Here is a 24,803-nt window from a genome sequence, read left to right as displayed (position 1 = left end):
CCCCTTTTAATCATTTATATTCAAAAGGGTTTACCAAAATATTTTTCTCGCATCAAATTGTGGATCAGAATAATTTTTTTTCGAGGAAAAACCATCCCCGGCCAATTTTTGAAGTTAAATTCTCGATCCCCAATAAATCATCATCTACATGTAATACACCACAGCAACGAGCTGAAAGACGTATTTCGTATTATGATTAATATTACCATTTTCAAAACCGAATGCATAATTGTGAAATAATTTCTATTATATTACAATATATATTTGTTTTCAGAAGTTAATATGCATATTGTTCCATATTTAGAATTTTATTTCCTGTGGTGAGAGACTGTACTTTAGCTTAGTGTGCGAAGTATACATCAAGACTGACCTTTAAATAACTTTTGACACGATTTGTTCATTTTGATTTATTTTCCCTTCAGTAGCTTGCGGCAAAAAGAACAAAACACACAGCTAGCCTATTTTGCTTCAGATGATTTCATATATACTCAGTGAAAATTATAGAGGCGTGGGTGCATCTCACCATGAACTCGGAGTTGATCACGTTGTAAAAATCAAAAGATGCTTTCCAGTGATATTTTTGTGTAAGGGAACGACCATTTAATATTCGGGGGGGGGGGGGGGGGGCTTTTTATTCTAATTTTTGTGCATAATTGTTTCCAGCATTTTTGTTGCGATACATTCATTCGATCATTATGTTATGTGTTAAAGTCTTTATTTTCCTTACTTATCACACCCAGTATCCCAATTTAATACCATTACCCCCCTCCCCTCCCCGATTATCCCCTGCCATTGACATCACGGATTTATATAGTACTTTTTTCTGTTTAAAACCCTGGTAACATTTAAACAATAGAATTTCCATTCCTTGTTCGTATACTGGTTTTCCGTCTGTTCGTCTTTCTGTCAAAAACAATTATAACTGAAAATAAAAGAAAGGAAAAAAATATAAACACAAACAAGAAACAACCCTTCCCATTCTAAAACAAAACAAAAAAAAACAAGCAAAAGAAAAAATCCATCTACTACCAAACAAAAACATCTCTGGTTTTGCAATGCATTCTTCGAAGATAAAAAAAAAAAGCGAATTATATTATATCTTTTTACAACTAATTTCTTTACTTTGCTTCGAAACACTTTCTTATATAAAAAAATGTCCGATGAACCACAAAATAACCGTATATATAGAGTAAGATTAAACACTATGTTTTATAAATCCCCCAAACCGAACCGAAAATCCAAAAATAAAACAATCATAAACGACAAAGTTAGAAACCTAGTACTAATAAACGGTATACTCTTAAAAGCTAAATGAAAACACAACCAACAAAAAGCTTTAACCCCCCTTCTCGAAAACTAGGAAAATAAAAAGGAAGAGAAAATACTTTTTTTGGTTTTCCGAAATTCGCCAAAAATAATAATTCACAAAAGTAATAGTAAATAGTAAAAAATGGAATAACAAGGTGCAATAGATGATAAACAAGAAGTTTAGCAATAGGAAAAATTAAGATAGGAAAAAGGAGGAAAAAACCATTGCACTTGGAAACAGGTATTATAATAAAAAAAAAAGCAGATAATAATGAGATAATTCTAAAAGTATGAAAGTTATCTTGACTATATTCAACCTAATTGTATTGCAAAACTCAAAAGTTTAAAATTTATAATTCATACTGAACATACTATTAGGCCTACATAGAAAACGAAGCACCAACAATGACTCAAAAGTATTGATACAGAAAAAAATAAGAAATATTCACTACCTTTTCTAGTGAAAAGTAATAAGTTTAATTTACATTTTTATTTATATATCAAAATATATGTTTATATTTCTGAAAGTGTATTTCCTTTTTTAAACTTAAAATTCACAACAATATACTAACGATATATAAACATATATGATAATGGAGGACAACATAATTTTCTATATGAATGACTTTCTCATTTGAAAAGAAATATTTCAGATTTAATAAAATGCATAAATGAATAAAATCGTTTTATGTTTTATACATTTATGATAAAAAGCAACTGTCTCGAATTGTTACACCTATCGAAGTACTACCTTGTAATTTCACTTTTAACTAATACATTTTTGAGGTTTCATTGCGAATCTCTTTTCACGTTTGTAAGAGGTGAAAGCTTTTAAAGATCTTTAAATTGAAACTTGAATAAATATTGACAAACTGCTCTTGGGTCACAGTTCATCGAATACAATGAAATTTGAGCATGCGCGCGGAAAATACAACTACCGGACGAGTTTCATTTTAACTGGAGAAAGCGATGGACCAGCTTGTAAAAGAATGGACTACATTATATGTTTGACAAGTCTATGGGCTTTGGTTCTATACCTCAACACGCTCACAGCTGATTTTGCGTACGATGACAGGTAAGCGAAATGTGTATTTCACACCTGAAATTGACAGTCCGATAAGATCAAACGAAAGTCGGTTTGTTGACATTGTGTGACACATGTACTGTTATAAGTCCTTTTTTCGACTAAAATTTCACCTTTAAGGTTACCTATGTATGTTATAGTTCTTTAAGATCATAGATTAGATGATAAATATTTTTTACAGGTATACAAACGATTCGAATGACAGTGTCAATTACAATTAACAATGTGTTATTATGTAATTATCAGTTTAAACAGGTGCCCCTTTGGACCTACACTATGTAGCTTTGGACACCTACAATGAAGTGTTTATTTTCACTTTTCGTTTTTACAAAAAGGGATGCTTATGTGCTCACATTAAATTTTTAACAATTAAAGAAATAGTGTGGAAAAAAAAACTTTTGACACTTTTTGTTATGTTAGATTTTGAATTACTTTCTGAAATTAAAATGCAATAAATGTAAATAACATTTTGAATTTCATTAGGGTAAATAAAAAAAGTGTATTTTCCATTATCCTACCATAACTTTTTTAAGCTAAAAACTAGCCTACTCTAAAGTTGCTTTTGTTATTTTCAAATAAGCACTGTTAAAGTCAGAATGCCCCTTCCATAGACTTGAAGTAAAATAAATAATACCAAACCCTTTTTTTTCAAAGGTGTAAAAGGAAACACTCATATTATTATTTTTTTTTGCCTTACATGTATGAAGACATTTTTGTTGAAAAGATGCACATGCAACATTGCTTAAACATTATTTAGATTAAGCAACTATTTAAAATTTTCGTGTTTATAAATTTTCCAATTATATTCTGGTTCATTGAAGATAACGCTTGGTGCATGATCCTAGTGGTTCCAATTTGAAATGCAGCTTGGGGTCTGTAAAAAAAAAAAAAAAGAATTTTGTGAGAAAAACTGTTAATGATTAAATATTGCTATACATGTATAGCAAAAAAAATCAGAACTTTCTTGTAGAAAAAGGTACATGTATGAAACCTTATATGCCAACAAAAAAAAGGAAACCCCTATTATGGACCAAGATATATTGCAGATTTTTAGATTTAAATTTTACTCCATTGTTAAAGGCAAAGAAATCAGGACATTTGTATTTATAGTAAGATTATAAAGGACATTGAGAAATTTTAATAAAAACATCAATTAAATCATTGAATTTATCGAACACAAGACGATTTTGATCTATTACTAAAATTCACTGTGACCCTGATGTTTAGGTTTTTAACAATACCTGATACTCTGGCTAAAGTAGAAATGAAAACATGTTAAATAAAATATAGTTGTCGAGACAAATGATCCATTCAAATTGAGATTTAACTGAAGTATTTTTGATAAAGATACCAATATTGATAGTTTACATGTAAAATGTCTTTACATGTTCAACGTTTGAAATTGTTTTTACAAATGTTGCATAAATCCCTAGGTTTTCAAGTTCATTTTAAGAAACAGCTGACTAAGTACACCATTTTATTTAATCATGTGTTACAAGACAATATTGACCAGACAGATTTTTTCTCAATAGTTTACATTTTAAAATCACCTTCTGAGTTTCTTTATTGTGAAAAATCAAATATATTATTTAAAAGATAAAAACCCAACACTTAACTTGCATTATATTATGCAGATTTGACCAAATTGTGCACCTGGCCTGCATTTTAATAAAAATCTTTGAGCTATAATTGATTGAAGTATACTAAATGCAAGATTTATTATTTGGATTTAAGGAAAATCGGCATTCACTTTTTTTACATAAATAAGGCCGTTAGTTTTCTCATTTGATTTGTTTTACATTGTCATTTTGGTGCCTACATGGTATAGGCTTTGCTCATTATTGAAGGCTGTACGTTGACCTATAGTTTGTTAATATCTATGTAATTTAGGTATCTTGTTGAGAGTTGTCTCATTGGCAATCATACCACATCTTCTTTTTTTATATGATATGTATTGGCTATCAGATATTGCATCAACCATCCAATTGCATTATTCACAACCATATTTTAAACTTTATAATAATTTCTGAATTTATAGTAAAAGCTCACACATACTTTATAAAATTGCATATAAAACATCAAAATTCTCTACAAATTTAGAAACATGGTAATTTTTAAAAAAGCAAGTGGATTATTCAGATATGTAATTTTTTTAAGCAGATGTTTTGTTGTCTTTGTTTGATTCATTCATAACTTATTTAAGACTTCAATAGTTTACTGTGAAAATAATGTGATATGTGATAACCCAAAAAGATCTCATTCATAAAATGTTTTGTTGGGTTGTTGTCTCATTGATTAAGACCTTTAGCATCTCATTTTCTTCATATGGATGACATTCTAAGAACAAAATCAAATCACATGTATGAAAATTACCTAGCAACAAATTATAAGATGCCATTATATCCACACTTATTATTTTTAGTTAAACCAATATCTTATATTAGTTAGCACATAATTTCTATATTTAAAGTAGTCTTTACCCTCCAACAAGAATTTTGTTAAGTTTTAAATCAGTGTTTTACTTCCCTGGTACAGTTTTGTATACATGTATTTGATCTGCCCCCTTTTTTTTAGTGTAGAAAGTTTATTTTGCAGAAACTATAGACCTGAAGTCAGAAAGTCAAATAAACAAACCTCTTCATACATATTTTAGTTAATGGATTTCGTTGTACCAGAGATATATACTGATGATAACCTAAAGATGCATTCAGAATCTCTACAAGTTTTATGTACCTACAGTGTACCTCTGTGATGTTTAATGTAGTAAAAACATTTAAGTCAGCTCCAGTTCAGAACATCTTTAGCTTCAATTTTGACAATACATTTTAATTTGAAATATTTTAAAAGTATGTTGTTTTTTTCAAACATTTATAACTTGGTCTTAGGAGTTCAGCTTGGTTCTTGAAGGGCTACAAACCAGTCCCCACCTGATGCCTCAAAGTAAAAAAATACAAAATTAAAAAAATTGGAATGCCAAATTACATGATGGAGTTGTTGGAATCTATACTGCTCAAGACTTAGTATAACTTGCTGAAACTTGTGTAAAGGAGATTTTCCTTGCACTGGTATATTTTTTTGTCAAGCATTTATAAAATAGTTATAATGTGACTTTGCTAATTGATTTGGATTAATTTAACAATAGACCTTAGTTTTAGGTTTAAAAAAAATATTTTTATGGTGTTTTCTTTTTAACCTGCACAGCTGAACAAGCAAACCTCATGTCCATTAAACAAAAAAAAATGCATCAACAAAAATACTAATGTAAAAAAAGAAAAAAATGGCATAAAATTTGATAAATTAGAAATTTGAAGATTATTTTTGGTGGAAATCAGGGAAGTCATTGAGTAATTTAAATAGAGTTTCACACGTAAACGACTAAAATAGGGAGACAGTGAGCAAACAAGATGTCTGGTTATAGTGTCATACTGTTTGTAAACCTATTAAGGGGACATAACCTCTTATGAGTGTTCTAAAATTACCAGTTTACGCGCACTTCACATCATATAGACTCTTTTCAAAATTGCTTATTTCAAAGAGGACATCCTCTTAAATTATAGCTTATTTATTTTGGAAAAGCCTGTTCAAACATTTCCAAGAGTGTCAATATTTTTGGACATTTTTTGTCTAATTAAAATGGGTGTCGATGTAATAGGAGCCTTTGTACATTTGTGTGGTCATATTTGTATTTCACTTATTCTAAGTCCAGAAAGCAAACATCGATGTTAAAACACATTCAGGACTAAAATCTAAAAATCAATTGTAAATTATGTCAAGTATTGTCAGATATTTAAAAATAAAGTCTACTGGATAATACTCATGTTTGATATTCTAATTATTGTTGACCTTGGGATTTATGCTCAAGGGTAATTAGGTCTTGGTAAATTTAGGAAAATTTAAATTTAAGTTTCCTGACATTTGATTCATATATTAATATCAATGTAGACTGTAGTAAATTTTTTCTCTCATAATTTTACCTTTTCGAGATACATGTATCATTATTCTTAGGTCTTGGTAAATTTATGAAAAAAAATAATTTAAGTTTCTGGAAATTTGATTCATATATTAATATCAATGTAATATAGTAAAAATTATATCATTCATTTACCTTTTTAAGATAATTGTATCATTATTCTTATTTGAACTACATTGTCTTTTTATGTCCAGGTGCTTAGGTTGAAATAGTCAGAAGGTGACTACAATGACTAACAAATTTCTGGCCTAGGGAAGAAAATATGTTTAAATAGAAAAAAAAAGAAACTTTTGTGACGTTTGAAGCACTTGAGTGAGATCAAAATTTTAATAAATGTTTAAGTGCAATATGTGTCGGTGTGGTAATGACAATTATATGTACAATTTTACATTGCACTGCAATCAAATAAAGTCTTTAAACCAATAGATGTAAATCCCTGCGGAAGATTATCCAAGAAAAGGTTAAGTAGAAATGTATGTGATTACCAGACATTTTCATCACAGAATATGTTAAATGAATTTGCATTTGTTTTAGAATTTAAATTTAATTTGATATTCAAGTAACATTTGTTGAGATTGGGAAAGTTAAGTCAGATTCGTGCAGATTGAACAAAACAGAAGTATTTGGTTATCTTAAATTGTTGGTATTTGTCAACATTAGTAAACTTGACTGAGCATGGGGGATTTACTTCTGGTGATCTCCACTAAGAATTTGTTGTGGTTTTTAAAATTTATCATAATTTATTTTGACAAGCCCACTAATTCTGATATAACTAAATTATTGATACTTGGAATTATAGAGATTTTAAATATTAGTTTTTATAATCCTTTTTTTTTTAGACATTTTTTTATTTAGTGTTATATTTTGCAGTGAGATAGTAAAATTTGCAACATCAGGGAAGGTGATATAGGGCTATTTTAAGGACCAAATGGCCTCTTTTTTTGCTTCTTTTTCAGAAATGGAAAATGCATGATACAGGCCTTTAAAAAAAAAAGATAATTAACAACCATCATCAATGTTCAAAGATGGCTGTTCCTTCATTATAGTTTGTTCGCTTATAAGTGAATTTGTTCAACATAGTCATTTATTCTTTTTATCATCAGTATTTTTCCTCTAGAAAATGCTCCAGTTTTTTTATACTCCTGTTTTCCTGTTTCAATATACCTTAGACAGGTGTTTCTCTGTCTGTCTGTCTGACTGTTCATCCATCGGTCGTCAACAAGTCAAACAAAATGACATACAAAACCGTTTCACAAATGATATAAATATGTTCCTTATGTTGTAACTACAATCCCTTCCCTTTCTAGCATGTGACCTACCTTATTTGACTATTTACAAAATTTGTAATAACATGAGCAACACGACAGGTGCCACATGTGGAGTAGGATCTGCTTACCTTTCTGGAGCACCTGAGATCACCCCTTGTTTTTGGTGGGGTTCTTGTTGCTTATTCTTTGTTTTCTATGTTGTGTCATGTGTACTATTGTTTTTCTGTTTGTCTTTTTCATTTTATGTCAAGGCATTGTCAGTTTATTTTTGGTTATGAGTTTGACTGTCCCTCTGGTATCTTTCGTCCCTCTTTTAAGATAACCTCCTTTTAGTTTTTCATGAATTTCAGATATGACGTTGAGCGATGATAATTTGAACTTTCTTTACAAATCGACAGGCTTATCATGGGCTCATAGCGCATCTATTTATTCTGCTTGTGAACTAGCTTGTACTGTTTTTAAACAGACTACCGCCAAAAAGTACTTGAAGGTTACCACCAAAGCCCCTGCCTGCATATAAATTTGTATTAATACTCCGCTAATATGGTAGCCATATTGTCTGGTTTATTTACATATGACTTAATAAGTTTTAACATTGATCTGAACTCTGTTCTTGAAGTTTTGCATATTCAATCGAGATTGTAATGCAGTCACAGCATGCTCATTAATTGCTTACTGGGACAGTATAATACCTAGCCATTTATATTCAAGCCTCAATAGCAGGATACAAATCTATAGAAACCACATTTTCATAATTTTATTCAATATTTTGTCATCTTTTTTAATAATTATTAAAATTTCTTTTCTTTGCTAATTGAAATCAAGACTCAAAGTCATATCTGATTTTAATGGATACAAAAACTTTATTTTACAGTGAAAATTTTGTCGTTACAGGAAACCCAATTTTTTTGTACCTTAATGTGATTTTTTCATCAGTTTATTCAGGCATTTAGATATGAAAGTAAAGTTTTTAAAATCGTCATATTCATCTAAGGTTGTTTTGATTTATTTTTTTGATGCATGACTTTATCGGACAATATATAAAAGAAATCTTAGTTCATTTTAAGATCCTACAGGGCGAAAGCAATAGATTGATATACACATTCTAGTTGCAATGCTTTCATGCATACAATATCATTAACCTTTAGAATAGTTATTAATATATTTGTGTACTGTGGCAAGATTTGTGTAAACCATGAGTTTAGATGTTCAACGAATGGCAAATTTCATATAGGCTCACATGCAGAACCATGAAATCAAATATCCATGCAGGAAAATGCAAGTTTTCCTCAGTCCATGAAAATTAGTATCCACGAAATAAAAGATTATCCACACTATGTTGTTCCCTGTGAGGCTTTCACTAAATGAAGGTCAAGTTCTATCTTCACCATCTGATGTTTTTATTGATGAGTTGAAAACTGTAAAAAGTGATAATTATATTGATTTTGGCCTTTCCATTTCTAAACTCTACAAAAGTTCATATATTTTTTTTTACTTTTCCTGTTTGGGTCCAGCATTGCAAATATCATTTTTTTTCAGGAAAATCCAGTTTGCTGTCTAACCGACAGTCTCTTGTGTAAAGAAAATTTGATGAAAAAAAGTCAAATTGCATTTTGCACTAGAAAACAGTAAAATACATGTACAGTTATTATATCCATGTCACAATGCCTTTGAAGGCAATATGTTTAAAATGTTGGCATTTTGTGTAGGCCGATGGATGTTTTGTAATTTTTATTGCTTGTATAAATATTTTTTCTCAATCCCCCTATGTCATGTAGTAAGCAAATTTGAACCAAATGATATTGTCTTTTTAAAAAGCCATACAGTAAATTATGTATGATGAGTTAAACGAGGATATTTTAATTTTATTAGTTGCGTAACACATGATCATGTCACCTATAGGATGCCAAACAAGGAGAGTCACCGAATCCTAATTGGTTTCGTCTCTAGACTATTTTCCTTTCAGATAAAATCTAAATGGATACACACTTCAATAGACACCAACATTTCTAAATGCATTTCTAATGCATATTCCCTTTGATGTGTAGAATGATGCACACGATAACAAGTGTTTCATTTTCTTTGGTTAATTTACGCGTTATATTTGTGACGAATTTGTTTGATTTTTCATCGTCTTGGTTTGTTTATGTGCTTATATTTTCTTAAATTAAGTAGAAATTATTACGAGACAATTTTTATACTTAATAAATGGAGTTATTTAAAAAAAGATTTAAAAAAACCAGACTGCATTGCCAGGGGGGGGGGGGGACTTTTATCAAACATTTTTTCATAATTCCCGAGTTATCCAAGATAGTCACTAATGGTAATGGAACATATTTAAAAACTTCAAAGAATAATGTTAAACGAACATTTTTAACAACTTATAAGAAAAATGTAAGAATTTTTATTATTTTAACGATACATGTTGTACTAAACATCAATGAGACTTCAACCTAAATGACACAAACAACTAAAACACATCTCAAGGTCAACTTACATAATGTATACTATCTTTTACATTACCACAAATGTCTACACAATATGTAAAGCTAATAAAAGTCTGGATTGATGAAAAAGTTATTGGACTGTAAATTTTATAAAGACTATCAATAATCTGTCATATCTTCGAACACTAAAATCTTTAATAAAAAAAACCATTTGGAAATGATTCTATATTCATACTTTTTCATGTAAACTCTTGTTCTTTTTTAATGGCTCAATTTGTCAGTTGATCTGGCTCCCTTAAAAAAGATTTTTCAAAAATCGACCTTAAGGTCATATACCATGAGAAATTATATTGTGTGACCTTATTGGAATTAAAAACAGTAAATTATTGCCTCTGGGTGAAATATTTGTATTGTCTGGTGTTGACTTAGGGAATTAATTTAGCAAGATAACCTTTTTCCCTGTAGAGATAGGTCAAACATGGATTGATTTAGTCTTTTGGAACTTCATTCTGATAAATAGATACTGTGATCCAGCGGCCATTAATTATTAACATTAACAGTGTAGATAAGGAATAGTTTCAGACATATATGGAGCATTATAGATCTTAGTTATTGAGTTCTAAGTCAAGCAGAGACGATGATTGGACCAAGAAACAGCTGTTTTATAATCTGTTGTCTGAGGCATGTTCTTGTTGGTTGGATCCCCTTCATTTAACATGCGTTCTGTCTGTTCTAAGACAAATTTAATCATTAGAAGAATTAAATTAAGAAACCTTGTTTGGTAGGTTGCATTAAAATCACATGGACACACTATTTCTGTGGCCTTCAATGATTTTAGACATCGGAAAATTTTAAAAGGGAAATATTTTGTGAGTCTGTGACTAATATGTCACAAAAGTGAGACATAGTGATCCTACATTCCATCAGTGGCTTCAATATTTTTGTTGAGCCTGCGACTAACAGCAAAAGTAGGCCAGACACTTGGTTCCTCGAAACCCTTACAATTTTTTTTACAAGGGTATTCCATTATTTCATGCACTTATCTGTATAACTGTTGTGGTAGGTATAATGTTTAAGGCGGTATAAAGTAATAACGATCACTTGATTTGTTTCATTGTAAAATTAGTTATTGCAATAGATAAATTATGGATGATAATTGGGTTTTACATGAAAGACTTTAAGAGCATATAGCAACCAAACTACACAATAAAAATAAATATGAGTTCTCATCCTGGTGTTGTTCTGAAGTCTATAAAATTACCTAGAATTTTTTTTTTTTTTTTTTTAAATTTGTTTAAAGGTTGTTGAAAGTAACATTTAGTACATATTTTTTTTTTTTGAGAAATCTAAAATTATTTTATTCATTTATTTTGATGTAGTGTGCAGTAAATAATGTTTATTCATTTTCAATTTAAAATAGATGAATGAAAATTTTTATTTATGGGGGCAAAAGAAAGATAGCAAATCACAGGTGGATGAAAATTTACCAAAATAGTTACAATATTGCTAATAAACTTTAATAAATTGTGAGATGTGTACTGATTGATACTAACAAAAATTAGTCGGGTAGAACATTATTTTTTTATCAGTTGTAATTGGCTTTGAATTAGCTTTCTGCAGCTGTAAGTACTTAAATCGGCCCTTTCTGTCTATTGTTTTCATGTTAGCTGTTTTGTACTTTGTAATGATCTATGATGCTAGTTGCAGTAGATTTTTGTATTGTCTTGCCGGAGTAAAATAACGAGACTTTAGTATGCTTTTCATGCAAGATAACTGGGTTATAAATATTTTTTTTAAATTTTGTGATTAAATCAGTTAACTTACTTACAATACTTTAGTCAATGGTATTTGATATGCATTTTTTGTTTGTCTGTCCCAAGTCTGCAGGAGTCTGTAGTTGGCGGTGGTTAGTTCATATATTAAGCAGTGCCAAGTAAAAATTATTTTTTCATTTACTTTAAGTGCATTAAGTAGAATTTCACCAATGGGTAAGTATATCTTCGTTGTGGATAATCATGGTCAATAAATCATAAATGTTTTATCCAGTGACATATAGAATGAGTTGCGTAATATGTTTCTGTCATAGAAATAGATGAAGTTGTCATAAAACTTCTTTTAGTTTTAATATTTTTATTTATGTCATATATATAATTTTTCACGAACCAGGACAAAAGTCACATGGGGACGATTGTCAACAGGTTTGATTTGTCAGCAGGAGTAATAATTTGATAATTAACCAACCTTGATTTTATTACACGATGACTCCTTTGAATAAGAGAGAAAATTGTTCGGCACAAATGTCCTAAAGATAATATCTAACTTGTTTGGCGATGGAGAACAGTATTATATGTTAAATTTTAAATTAAGAATAAAGTTTTTTATGCATTGAGTGACAAGTTACCGGATAGATCATTTGATAACATTACAAATTATACCAAATCATAAAATATTTGTCTCGTCAAGTTTTGATACAGACTTCCATTCAGTAACCATACAATAATTACACATTTCTTAGTCATTCTAATCAATACTTCAGAATCAAAATTTGAATTTAATAAGTTAATTTGACCATTTGTCACCTTTTTCGGGTAGTGAAAAGGAGATTTTAAATCTGAAATGTCATAAAATATTATATAACTTTATTGACCATTATGTAATTGCCAAACTTATGTGACACAAAGACTGTCATTTTTAAGGTGGTTTGCAGATTTATTCTGAGAACTTTTTACAAAAATAGTTAAATAATCAACTTAATTGATCAAAGCTTATGCCAATTTTTTAATGATTTCCAAATACATATAATTTATGTATTTTAAAATTTAAAATTAAACATTATTTGTGAAGAAGACTTAACTGCACCCAATGCTTTTTGAAATCCTCAAATTGATGTAAGTTAACGCAAAAGAAATGTATAGTCAGACTATAGATGATGATGCTGATGGCGGTGGATAATGGATAGATTATTATACTCCAGTGTCAAAGTGGGTCTAACTTTTTCTTACCTGTTAGTCCACAGAAAATATTCTGTACACATGTACTGACCAAAAATTAATCTTTAGTTCGAAACTCTTGAATTGAGGAAATGATTGATTAAAAGTGTTCATGGCAAATCCATGTACAAATGATTTATAAAACCGTTCTAGTACCATGTACTTCAGAACACGGACCAATGTTTTTTGTTTGCCGATAAGTATTGTAAATTGGCTTTTCTTTTCATCATTTTGACAGTGGTTAATGCATGTTATGACAAACATTCACTTTCAACAATCATTTTGGAGTGCTCTTGTAATTTGTGTTTTATCCCATGTAAAACTCCACGAATCCTGATCATGGTTGATGTATGTTGACCTGGTCTTAAAGAATTGCTTAAAATTGATCTGTTTGTTTTACTTGAAAGATATATCATTTTGTTTTTGACCTCCCGTTGAACTGGATATTAGTGATTTTAAATATTTATTCTTACATACAAACATTACATTAGAGCACTTTACTTTAGTTTATATACTAATTCCTAATTTGACTTGTTGTAGCCTTAAATGAACACTTTATGTCATTTACATGTATACTTAAACATTACAAACTGAACTTAGTGTTCATCTATACTTAGATTTGTTATTTATTTGTTGTTTTTATATCATTAATTAATGTCTAGACATATATAAGGTCAAATTTTCATCAAAAGTAAAATTTGCCAATTCTTGATTTAATTTATTTTGATTTATTTTGATTTATATTTTTTTTTAGTAGACACAATATTGTGATTTTTGTAGCAGTGCCACATTATCTAGTTCGAATCAACTGTAAAAAACCTGAGCATTGCAGTTTTATTTGTCCTATACACTATACACTATCAGCATCTAATATAGTTTCAAATGATAAAACATAAAAAATAGAGTTAAAATAATTTACAGTTGCTCAGTAATTTGCAAGAAACCAACATATTAGCCATCTAACTGTCCAATATATGTCTCTCAGATTGTATTTAGGGATTTTAGAAAGTAATAATTGCTAAAACAAAACATTGAAAACCAGTTAGCACATTGAAACCTGAAAAGTAACATTATATTCAGGGGAGATAACTCATGTTTTCATGTAATGACGTACCATTGTTGTCCTCAAGTCAAGCATTCTGCTGTTATTACTCAGGGGTTGAAATTCAAAAGACATAAAAAAAAAAGAAGACAAAAGTGATATACAAAATGTATTTTATATTTACATTTTTTTGAAAATTTAAAATTAGTCTATACAAGAAAAAACATAAAATATAGATTTTTCTGCTAAATATATAGTAAAGATAATTTTCTCCTTTGCTGACTTAATTTTTTTAATAGATTAATACATAATAGAAAATTAGTGTCTGGAAAAAGAAAAAAAGCAAAATAGTTGAAATGTGTTACCAAGGATAAAAATAAGAATAATTATTTGAACATGTCTGCAGAAGCAATAATGTTTTGAAGCATAAGTAAATGTTATGCTCCTGAATAGGAAAATGGTGATAATACGTTAAATTCAAAAATATTGCAAGGTTTTTATTAATTTGAAAAAATGGGACTTGGTCTAAGAACCCACATTCTGATATCCGATATGTATAACATTATACTGATTTTCCTGAAATAGCAATAATCAATCTTGTATCTTTCTGTTCTTAAAAAAAGCAATAATAAATGCATTTAATATGTAATTTCTGAATTAACAGTAGCCATCTTGTTTAAAAGATTTTAGATATAAAGTCCTCATCCATCAAAAGAGTTGCTTGGTCTCCATTAGTTATTTTAACTGTAACTTTATACCAAGGACAGTAGATGTCATAGAAGAAAGTTCGTGTTTATATGAATGTAATTTTTTACACCCTTTGTAAATTGTCTGTAATGAATATATATTTGACCCTTTAAGAGTCTTTTTAAGACAGAAAATTATACATAATTAGGGTATAATTCAAATATATAATGTTTGTTAACAAACAAAACCAAAGTATCGGGTTTTGTCCCATAATAACTAATTAGGTCTGGCTGCCGACAAATCGATTTTTCACGTTTTTTTCAGTCTCCATATTTGAAATTTTAACTCCGTTAGATAATTCAGTTTTATTGTAAAATAACCACAAATGACATGATTTATATAATTTATCAATGCACTGTATCGTTTTCTAAAAGGTCAAAACAAATCTTTTAATCTTTTAAACCATGAAAGTGCAGTATACAGCTTATATTTCAAGAAAATGATTTTATTTTGATTAATGAAAATCCTTTTCTTATTTTATTTCTTGTATCAAAAAGCTGCAACCCAGCTCTGAAAAAATTACATATACCTGGGTATTAATTATAGATGTAGTTATATAGGCTTAGAAATCAATATAGATCTTAATTTATTGTATCAGGCAAATTATAAGCTGGTGGTTACAATATTGGATCCTTGCAACTATTCTAGTCCTAGATTATGGCTTTGATCTATCTAGGTTAGACCCAAATTTTCGAAATTGTCAGAAATTTGTAATGGACCCACCAGATTATGTTGCTATTATAGTATCCCCCTTAAGTAAATAGTCCATCACACATACTGAGAGAATAGTTTGAAATCTAATTAAATAATTGTGTGGAGAAAGAAACAAGATTATATATCTTGACACTACCACCTCATAGTTTCTCTGCTTGCTGGCAAGTGTAACCAGTAGTTTTGTGGTGAAAATAAATATGGAAAACATTTTATTAAAACATAATGATAAAAGGTTATTAAAAGTACTCAAGAAAATTGAAACATCAATATTAAAATCAATATCTTGAATCCAAAATCATTTTATATTCCCATCAGATTTTTGAGAATACAATTTTCTACTTTGTCCTCTTACTGAAGAAATATGTCCTACCATATGTTAAAAAAAATTGTCATCATAGATGTCTAAGGTTAAGTTATTGTACTAATTGATCTGAAATTAAAAACAGAAAACAAATCATGAATAATAAGTTCAAAATGATCATAATAATAATCATATGTATTATTTCTTTTCAGTCGTGCCATACTAAAGAACCAAGACTTGTTGCCAGACACACCAATCATCAACATCATATATGATGACTTTTGGGGCACACCTTTAACCCATAGTGGTTCCCATAAATCGTACAGACCAGTATGTGTTCTATCATTTCGTCTCAATTATCTCCTGGGAGAACTGGAGCCTTTTGGATATCACCTTGGGAACATCATTCTTCATGCAGTAGTGACAGCATTGTTTACACATTTTGCTCGGATAGTTTTACAAGAGTCGTTTCCAACCCTCATTGCTGGTCTACTTTTTGCTGCACACCCAGTGCACACTGAAGCAGTTGCAGGAATTGTGGGAAGGGCAGATGTCGGTGCTTGTCTTTTCTTTTTACTTGCACTCCTAAGCTATATGAAATATGTCCGTTATAGAGATGAAAATTATAGCAGTGATGGTGGAGGTCAGGGGGATGATAAAAGGAAGATTTTATTTTTTACTCTGACAGCAATCTGTACTACATTGAGTATGTTGACTAAAGAACAAGGTGTGACAGTTATAGCTGTGTGTGCTGCTTATGATCTCTTTGTACAACATAAAGTCAAGGTCACAGATTTGTTAAATATGAAATGGGTAGGTACATGTAGTTCCTTCAAGTAAATATCTCTTTGAACTTCAATGCAAATTACTTTGGAACTCTTTTTGAATACCATACAAAAGAAATGCTGTTCCTATTTTTGGGGGATGAAGCTCTCCTTATGTAATACTTGAATTTTTTCTACAAGCAAAGATCTAGAATTTGTGATGTAAACAATTGTATTATTTTGTTTTTTGACTTAATTTTGAATTGTATGAATGGCCTTTTGAATGTTTGACCAGGATTTTCACATATTATACTGATGTACACATTTGATATTTTTCACACTACAACACAACTTATTACAAATTATGTACCTGTTCTCTCTCTCTGTACAAATAATAACAGATGTCATTTTGTTTTGCCCTAGTCATTTTTTTATTGCTAGCCATCATATATTATCTTTTTATCCAGGACAATGACATTGTGAACTGAATTTTAACAAGCTTTATCAGGAAAAAAATGTTCACCTTAAAAATAACCACTATAGCTATAATTATTTTTGTGATAGTTTGACAAATTAATTAAAGGTGTATTTGAAATACAGGTAAAAAAGTTAAATGATTGATCTTCAGGAAAAATCCTCCATGGGCTATAAGGGGTATTTATGGGTAAATTTTGATAATTTTAAATAAATGTTCTGATAAATAATAACATTTTATTTTGAATCATCCTTGTCGTATATTTTGTTTAAAAATTCGACAGAATAAAAAGTCAGAAAGAAGGATAAAAGTTTTTTGATTTTCTGTAACTACAAAAAAAGCATATAATTAACCTTCAGATATAAAAGACGGCAATATTAAGCTGATTTGTTCATTTGATTTTGATCAGATAATTAGTATAATACTCAATATAATTCTTGTTATACAAGCTCAATGTGTCATTCAAATTAATCTGATTACCTCCCCTTGATAAAGCACCAGATCACATGTTTAGATGGCTTTTGTTTATTAGAATATGTGAACATGACTGGCTCGTCACATGTGATATGAACCTAGTATTATTTTGACTTGTCTGATCATGCTGATGCATCAGTATTCAAGAATATATTTTTTAAGTCCGTTCAAGAGCTCTACATAGCTCATGTTACTTATAATGTATCTTAATTGTGCGACTCTTAATCAAACTTACTTACTTACTAAAATTACTCTATAGCAGAACTGAATCCTATTGCTGATCGAGTCTGCAGTAGTTAATAGTTATAAGTGTTAATCAGTTTATGTATGATTAAGGTGTGTTACAGACCTCCACTGGTTATTTTGTCAATCAAAGTTAAATCTGATTAAAGTTTGTACTAATTGATATGGGAGGACATCTTGGTGCATGGCACAATGTGACATATAGGATAATCTTTCTTTTAGAGGACAAAAACTGTCAAACATTTCCTTGGTGTTTTATTAACTCTTCAAGAACTGATTTTAAGCAAATAGCATTTGCAGTTGATACCTGTTACTGAAGTATCGGTTGTAATAGATATGTATTGATAAAGTAAAGGTTGATTGATTGCTGTGAGCTTATTGTTCAATGGTGATGTCTGGAGGAGAATATATATTACACAGAGGACAACTCTAAGCTGTATAACTTATGTCAATTTGTCACTTATTATAGCTGCAATTAAATATGTTTCTGAATAGATTATAGTATTAATAAGTAAGGTTCAGTCTAGAAAGCGAACAGCCTTTTTGAAGGCCCAAACCAATCTGCATACTTGCAGAATGCTGGTCACATGCTTGCTGCATGCAATAATCTTTATAAGTTTTTGACTGCAAGATGGATTACCCCTTATAAGAATATGACTAGACCTACTTGAAAGGGATTTAATTTTACCTACAACAGTGTTACTGCTTGACTCTGCAAACTCTTATTCTATATACAATAAAAGCATGGTATTTCCCCTTAGTATCATTGTCTATTTTTTTTCCTTTTTGTTGGTCCATGTGTTTGATTTTCAGTTGTATATATTTGTCATTTTTTATGATACTAAGTTGAAACCAGACAGAATTTGTATATATATTTAAATATTATTGATCAGTTTATGGTAATGATCAATCATGGTGTAACATATTGTTTTAAAATCTTTTACTTCGTCATACTCCATTTTGGAAAAAAAATGTGTTTAGAACAAATCTTGCTTATTAAAATTCAGTACTATTATACATTTTATGATGGATTTGCATAATGCATTATGCATTATTTTGCACCTAGTTTTTGCATTACTATAAATTTCTAATATGAGTAATTACATATTATCATAATTTATGTCAAAAAGTATTTATGGCGTCAGGGTAAAAATATGTCTTTTTTTTTTATAAAACTGAATCCTTTTAAATGAATTGTAAAAAATAGAAAGAATGATGATGTCTGTACAAAAGGTGGATCAATTATTGTTCATAGCCAAATACTTTCTTATGGGTAAAAATTTCAAAAGACAGGTATATTTGGGATCATTTAGTATTTTTAACCACTATCAAATTTTTGATATCTAAAGTAAAAACAAGGAAAAATAAACAAATTTAGACAGTACTTATCTTTGGCTTCAGTAGATTTGGGGTAAGATATTGGATTAATTACATCACCTCATCCAGGTTATCAAATTTATTTTCTATATACCTATTTTGTACAAATTTGACAAAATTTGGGATTAAAAACTCCTGTATAAGTAACTTTTATGGGTTCAGTCACCACCTATTAAATATATGATTCATATAACAATAAGTGCATACTGAAAAAAATGTCTGTTTTTAATTACTTTTGTTTTATTTGATCATTAGTCCAGTCAAACTAAGATTTAACCTCAAACTAATTGCAACAGAAAATATTTTAGTTCTAATCTATAGCATAATGCCCTTTATATACACAGAAAAAAGTCCCATAAAATCTAACTTGAGGAAAACTCAAAATCAGCATTTTTAATTTCCTATGGAAATTAACATTGGAAGGGGAGATAACTCTTGCAAAAATGAGTCTTTTATGGTCAGTTTTTGGTTGTTTTTCTTGAAATGTATGGAAGGTATGATACAATGATGGGGTGATAAGTTTGTATTTGACTAAATTATACAATCTTCTGCTCATAAAATGTACAAATTCGAAGTGTTATGGGTAGTTGTTTTTTTTCGTGCCTTTTTCATTAAAGAAATTGCAAATTTGAAGCTTTGTGACAATTTTGAATAAATAATGTGAAAATTTGGTATTGTTTATATCTGTATATTATATTTTTTCAGCAAGTTACTTATCTAAAGAAACTTTAAACCACAAAAAGAAGAATGCATGGTTAATTATTTTTATTAATTTTGAGATTCTTTACCTCGACATGTTGAAAATTTCAATAAATGGTCAACTAATGAATTTCGAAATCTAGATTATACCTTGATAAAAGATATGAAAACACCTATAGAGTTGTTTGTTATACTCTAAAGACTGCTAAAAAATCAAGAATCAATATATTCTGATGAAAAGAAGTGGTAAAGTTTAAATTTTGTATCAATTTTTATTAATATTTTTCCTTTTTTGCAAGAGTTATCTCCCTTTTCAATGCAAATCTCCATAAGAATTTTAAATGGTGATTTTCTTAGTCTTCCTCAAGTTAGATTTTATGGGACTTTTTTCTGTGTATATTTGGGGTATAATGCTAAAGATTAAAACTTAAAAATCTTCTGTTGCAATTACTTTTGGGTTAGGGTCAAATTTATGCTAGATTGACTGGACTACATGTTGATTGTAAAGATATTCCCTGTCATATTCTAAAGTAATAAATCTCCTAGTATGGACAACCGTATCATCACAGTTTAAGATTCAACAACATGCAGAAAACATTAAATTTATTTAATACTTTGATTGTGGTTAATCACAATGGTTTCCGCCCTTAAGTTTCCCAATGGCATGTTACTTAACCTTTCCACCTATGGTTGTGAACAGATGTCGATTTTAACTTTATGATCGTGATATTTCAATAACTACAGGTATCAATTTGACTTGTTGAGGTACGGAAATGGTCTTTTAGTGATACCTGTATTGTTGACAAAAGACGTTATAAATCTGGTTACGTCTCCCAGGTTGTAAGTAGTCATATAAAAATCCACTGTAAATTTATGTACTTGTACATAATTGTTCATTGTAGTTTCTTATTAAGACATAAGAACACCTCAAGTGTATCATAGAAATTTATTATATGTAATCCTGTAATAATATATTGTGGACTATTTACATAGGGGTCAAGCATACATCGCACCTACTGGTACGCCAAAAAAAGAAAAACTGCTCAAGTCAAAGTAATTAATTTTACGCAATGTAAACAGCTGTTTTAAATTAAAATATACTATTATTTGTCATAGTAAATTCTACATTGACCTTCTGCTGTACTTGTTTTAGACCATTCACGTTCTAATATGATGATAGGACTAGAGTGCTCATATATAATATAGATGGGATAATTATAAGAATTTATTTCATTACCATAAATCGCATATTAATGCCTTGGATTCAGCATACTTGTTTTTTTTTATACTGTAAATGACTATATTTTTCCATATTCCAGAGTTACCTCCCATTCTAATTGGGATATTATTAGTATTGATAGGTTAAAACATGAAAATAGTATATTTTTTTACTTTAAAAATGCAAAGTACTGAAATATTCAAAATATAAGAAAATTCTATAATTATTAAAAAAAAATGCTGACTTGACAAGTAGTTATTGTCAATTTGAAAGAAAAACATGTCTATTTGTAAACCTTTTTTTCTACAACATTAACTGAGAGATGTTTTTAATTTTCATGCCGTTTAATCAAAGGCATTGTATTCATATTTGTCTCTAATTAGATAGGTATATTCACTGCAAACCATAATATAAGTTTCATTAGAAATATTACTTCTTCATCATGAGTTATAAAACTTGTATTTTTCCTGACTATAACATGGAAGTTATAGGGAAGAAATATTTAGACCTCCCAAATTATTGACTGTGAATCATGTAAACTTAGCACAGAGTTCCTCTATGTACAAACCTTTTCAAAAGTCATTTAGCACTTGCAGATATCTGAAAACAAAATAAACATGCTTCAAAGACTAAATTTTTATATTAAAAAAATGTCATTTTCACATTGAAATTTAAAACCAGACACTTGGCAAATACTAAATTGTAAAGAGACTTTTGACAATTGTGAATTTTTATAATGCAAACATTTAACACTTGCAGTACAGTAGAATTCGTTTGATGTTGGGGAAAATTTTAGTACAAATAAAGGCAGAAATTATTTGAAGATTTTGTTAAATAAAGACATGATTTATAGCACTACAAATTAGGCTGAAAACCATTTACTGAAGGGTTTATATTACATGGTTAACAAGTCCTATAAATTACATCACTTGAAAATGACAGAATAGAAAGAGAGATATAATTGTATAAAAGTAAATAAAGATTTGTTGGCAATCAATACCAAATCAAAGTATGTTGATTTAGATCTCATTATATATTGCTATGACTTCTTGCGATTTTTTTTCTTCTCAACTTTGAATTTAAAACATGAACGTACATTCTTTAACTTAGTTTAGATTTGAATGCATAAACTGTGGTTGACTTAATGTAAATTCATTCCTTAGCAAAGAAGGTTTGGGCTTTTCTTTCGTTAGCAAAGAGGATTTGGGCTATTCTATTGCTAAGAGAATCTTTGTATGTCCTTTTTTGTTTCATATGGCGTAAAATGGTTAATGGAACTTGTTTTTAAAACTTTTTGCTATCAGCAATGTTATTTTATTTCTATTGCCCTTGATACATTTTTTAAAATAATTACTTTAACTTACTCAGGTGCACTTAAAAAACAATTAGATATGTTCTTTAATAGTCCTTTAAACTACAGCTTGTACATCATGTCCAAATTATTGTGATGTAGTTTTGATTGAGCATTTAAATGAAATTTAGATATAATCAATGCCCTTTTGGTCAAATGATTAAAAAATTTCATGATATGAAACCTTTTCGGCCTAAAAAATTTATTGAAAGGTTTTTGTGGTGCATTGGGTTTATTTTTTTTGTGTTTTTTTTGTGAATGCTCATGATTTTTTTAAAGTTTGGTCAAAAGGGAAAGAAAGCAAACATCACACTCACATTTTTCTTGAAATAATTACACTTTAATACTAATTATTAATTGTTAAAGACAGTCTGTTGATCTCTAAATGTGTTTTGGTTAGGTTGCTGTCATCTCCATTTTACAAAAGTCCAAATCTTTTTGTTCTAAATTGTATAATAATAATTTTATGTTTGAATTGAATCAAAAACTGTTTTGGTGTACAGATTATAGATAATTACACAAAAGTGCACGAATTGACATTGATTCTTGTTATAACTTATAGTATAAAAAGTTACGAAAATTTAAGAGGTTTAAAATACACTAAGAGTAAACAAATATGAGTCAGTTACATGTTTAGATACAAATGGATGTATTTTTATAATTTATCACCTTTATAACATGATGATTATATTTCAAATTTGTTAGGTATCAACTCCACAAAGGTTGTACATCCATATAAAGTATCCTATATCGGTATTCAGCGGCAGTTTTATTTTTGTCCTAATCCTGTATCATTGAAATGATTTATTTCATTGGTATGACACCTTGTTCATCGAACACTCTTTACCATTTACGTTATGACTGAATACGAGATTTGCTGACATGAAGTTAATACTTTGTATAGGGTGTTAAAGTAATTCATGCTAGGCGTTTGATATAAAACACTTTATTTCAAAAGTTTTGTCAAAAAGTACAATGAAATATTTGCTAAGCAAACAACCTTCTTTGCTTGATCTCTATGTTGTTTCGTAGCCCAGAGAGGAATCCAATTTGTAATGTTTGATTTTTATCTTTAGATTGTTTGAAATTGTATTTTAAATAAATAGAAATCATTAGATATATTGAATGAGTATATATGTACATGTAAAACTCATATTTACCACTGGGTTTCAGATGTTCAGAAAAATTGATGTATTCGTTTAACATCATATCATGTCTTGAGTGACATGCCGTCTGCTGCATACAGACCAATGTCATTGACATTATCATATCAATTGAGAAATATTAAATTTCTACGTAAGAATGGGTTTAGTAATTCTAAAGATAAATAATGCAAACGGTTGTTAACACAATAATACAAATTTGTCAACATTTCTGTATAGAATAGGTTTTACTGGTTATTCTGAAAAAAAAACACTTTTTTATATTATTTTACCTAGTAAAATTATAACAAACAACTAAAATAAAAATGTTAAAAGAATATTTTAATTTCTACTAAACATGCTAAAAGGAAAAAAATAATGGAACACTAAAAAAAAAGAGGCAAACCTGGACTAAATTACAGAGTAGAACTTGATAAATTGTACAAGAATCTGCCTATTGATAAAGACTGCATTTTGATCTGTTGATGTCTTTTCTTATTTATTTGATTTGTTGACTTGCTGCCTTATATACCTGTCTACACCTAAAAAAAGTTCATTTAAGAATTGAATGCTTCTTTTTGTAAATTTATTGGGTGGTAAGAGCGTTGACCGAAGTACATTTTGTATGAAACGCTTTTACAACCCTATAAAGTTTCATAAAAAAGTATTCAATACTTATAATTACATTTGTTTAGCTAAAATCACGAAAACACGATTTTTATCCAGTTTTATTTAATTCACCTGTGCACTTTTTTGTGGGACCTCGTGTCATCATGCATGATAAATGTTATTGTCTGATGCAATTGTTTACGGAATAACATGTTAGCCAATCAGAATAACGTATTATAATGAAACTTACATTTAATGTAATTATTGTAAAATGTAAATACCCAATTGAATATGCTAAACTAAATTTCATTTTTTTGAAGAAAAAAAAATTAAAAGAGGGACGAAAGATACTTAAGTTAGTGAAGAACATTCAACTCATAGATAGAAAATAAACTGACAAAAAAAGGCTAAAAAAGAAAAAAAGAATAACTGACAAATAAAAGTACACAAGAGACATTTACATAGAAAAAACTGGTGGTGATCTCAGGTGCTACGGAAGGGTAAGCAGATCCTGCTCCACAGGTGTAACTGTTTATCATAAGCATCATTACATTACCATCATTTTATAAGTTTGAATAA

General features: G+C 29.1%; 1 protein-coding gene across 1 annotated transcript in view; it reads left to right on the top strand.

Annotated features, from left to right (window-relative positions):
* Positions 1 to 2,211: 2,211 nt before the first annotated feature.
* LOC134688248 (protein O-mannosyl-transferase TMTC2-like) overlaps positions 2,212 to 24,803 on the top strand; it is a 33,120-nt gene continuing 10,528 nt past the window's right edge. The window contains exons 1-2 of the mRNA XM_063548752.1: positions 2,212 to 2,383; positions 16,084 to 16,684. Of these exons, the coding sequence (XP_063404822.1) occupies positions 2,298 to 2,383; positions 16,084 to 16,684 (687 nt within the window). The 5' untranslated portion in view covers positions 2,212 to 2,297. The remainder of the gene's footprint in view (positions 2,384 to 16,083; positions 16,685 to 24,803) is intronic.

Source organism: Mytilus trossulus, chromosome 10 (assembly GCF_036588685.1).
Source record: "Mytilus trossulus isolate FHL-02 chromosome 10, PNRI_Mtr1.1.1.hap1, whole genome shotgun sequence".
Taxonomy (NCBI): Eukaryota; Metazoa; Mollusca; class Bivalvia; order Mytilida; family Mytilidae; genus Mytilus; species Mytilus trossulus.
This window is presented reverse-complemented; position numbering and strand designations above follow the sequence as displayed.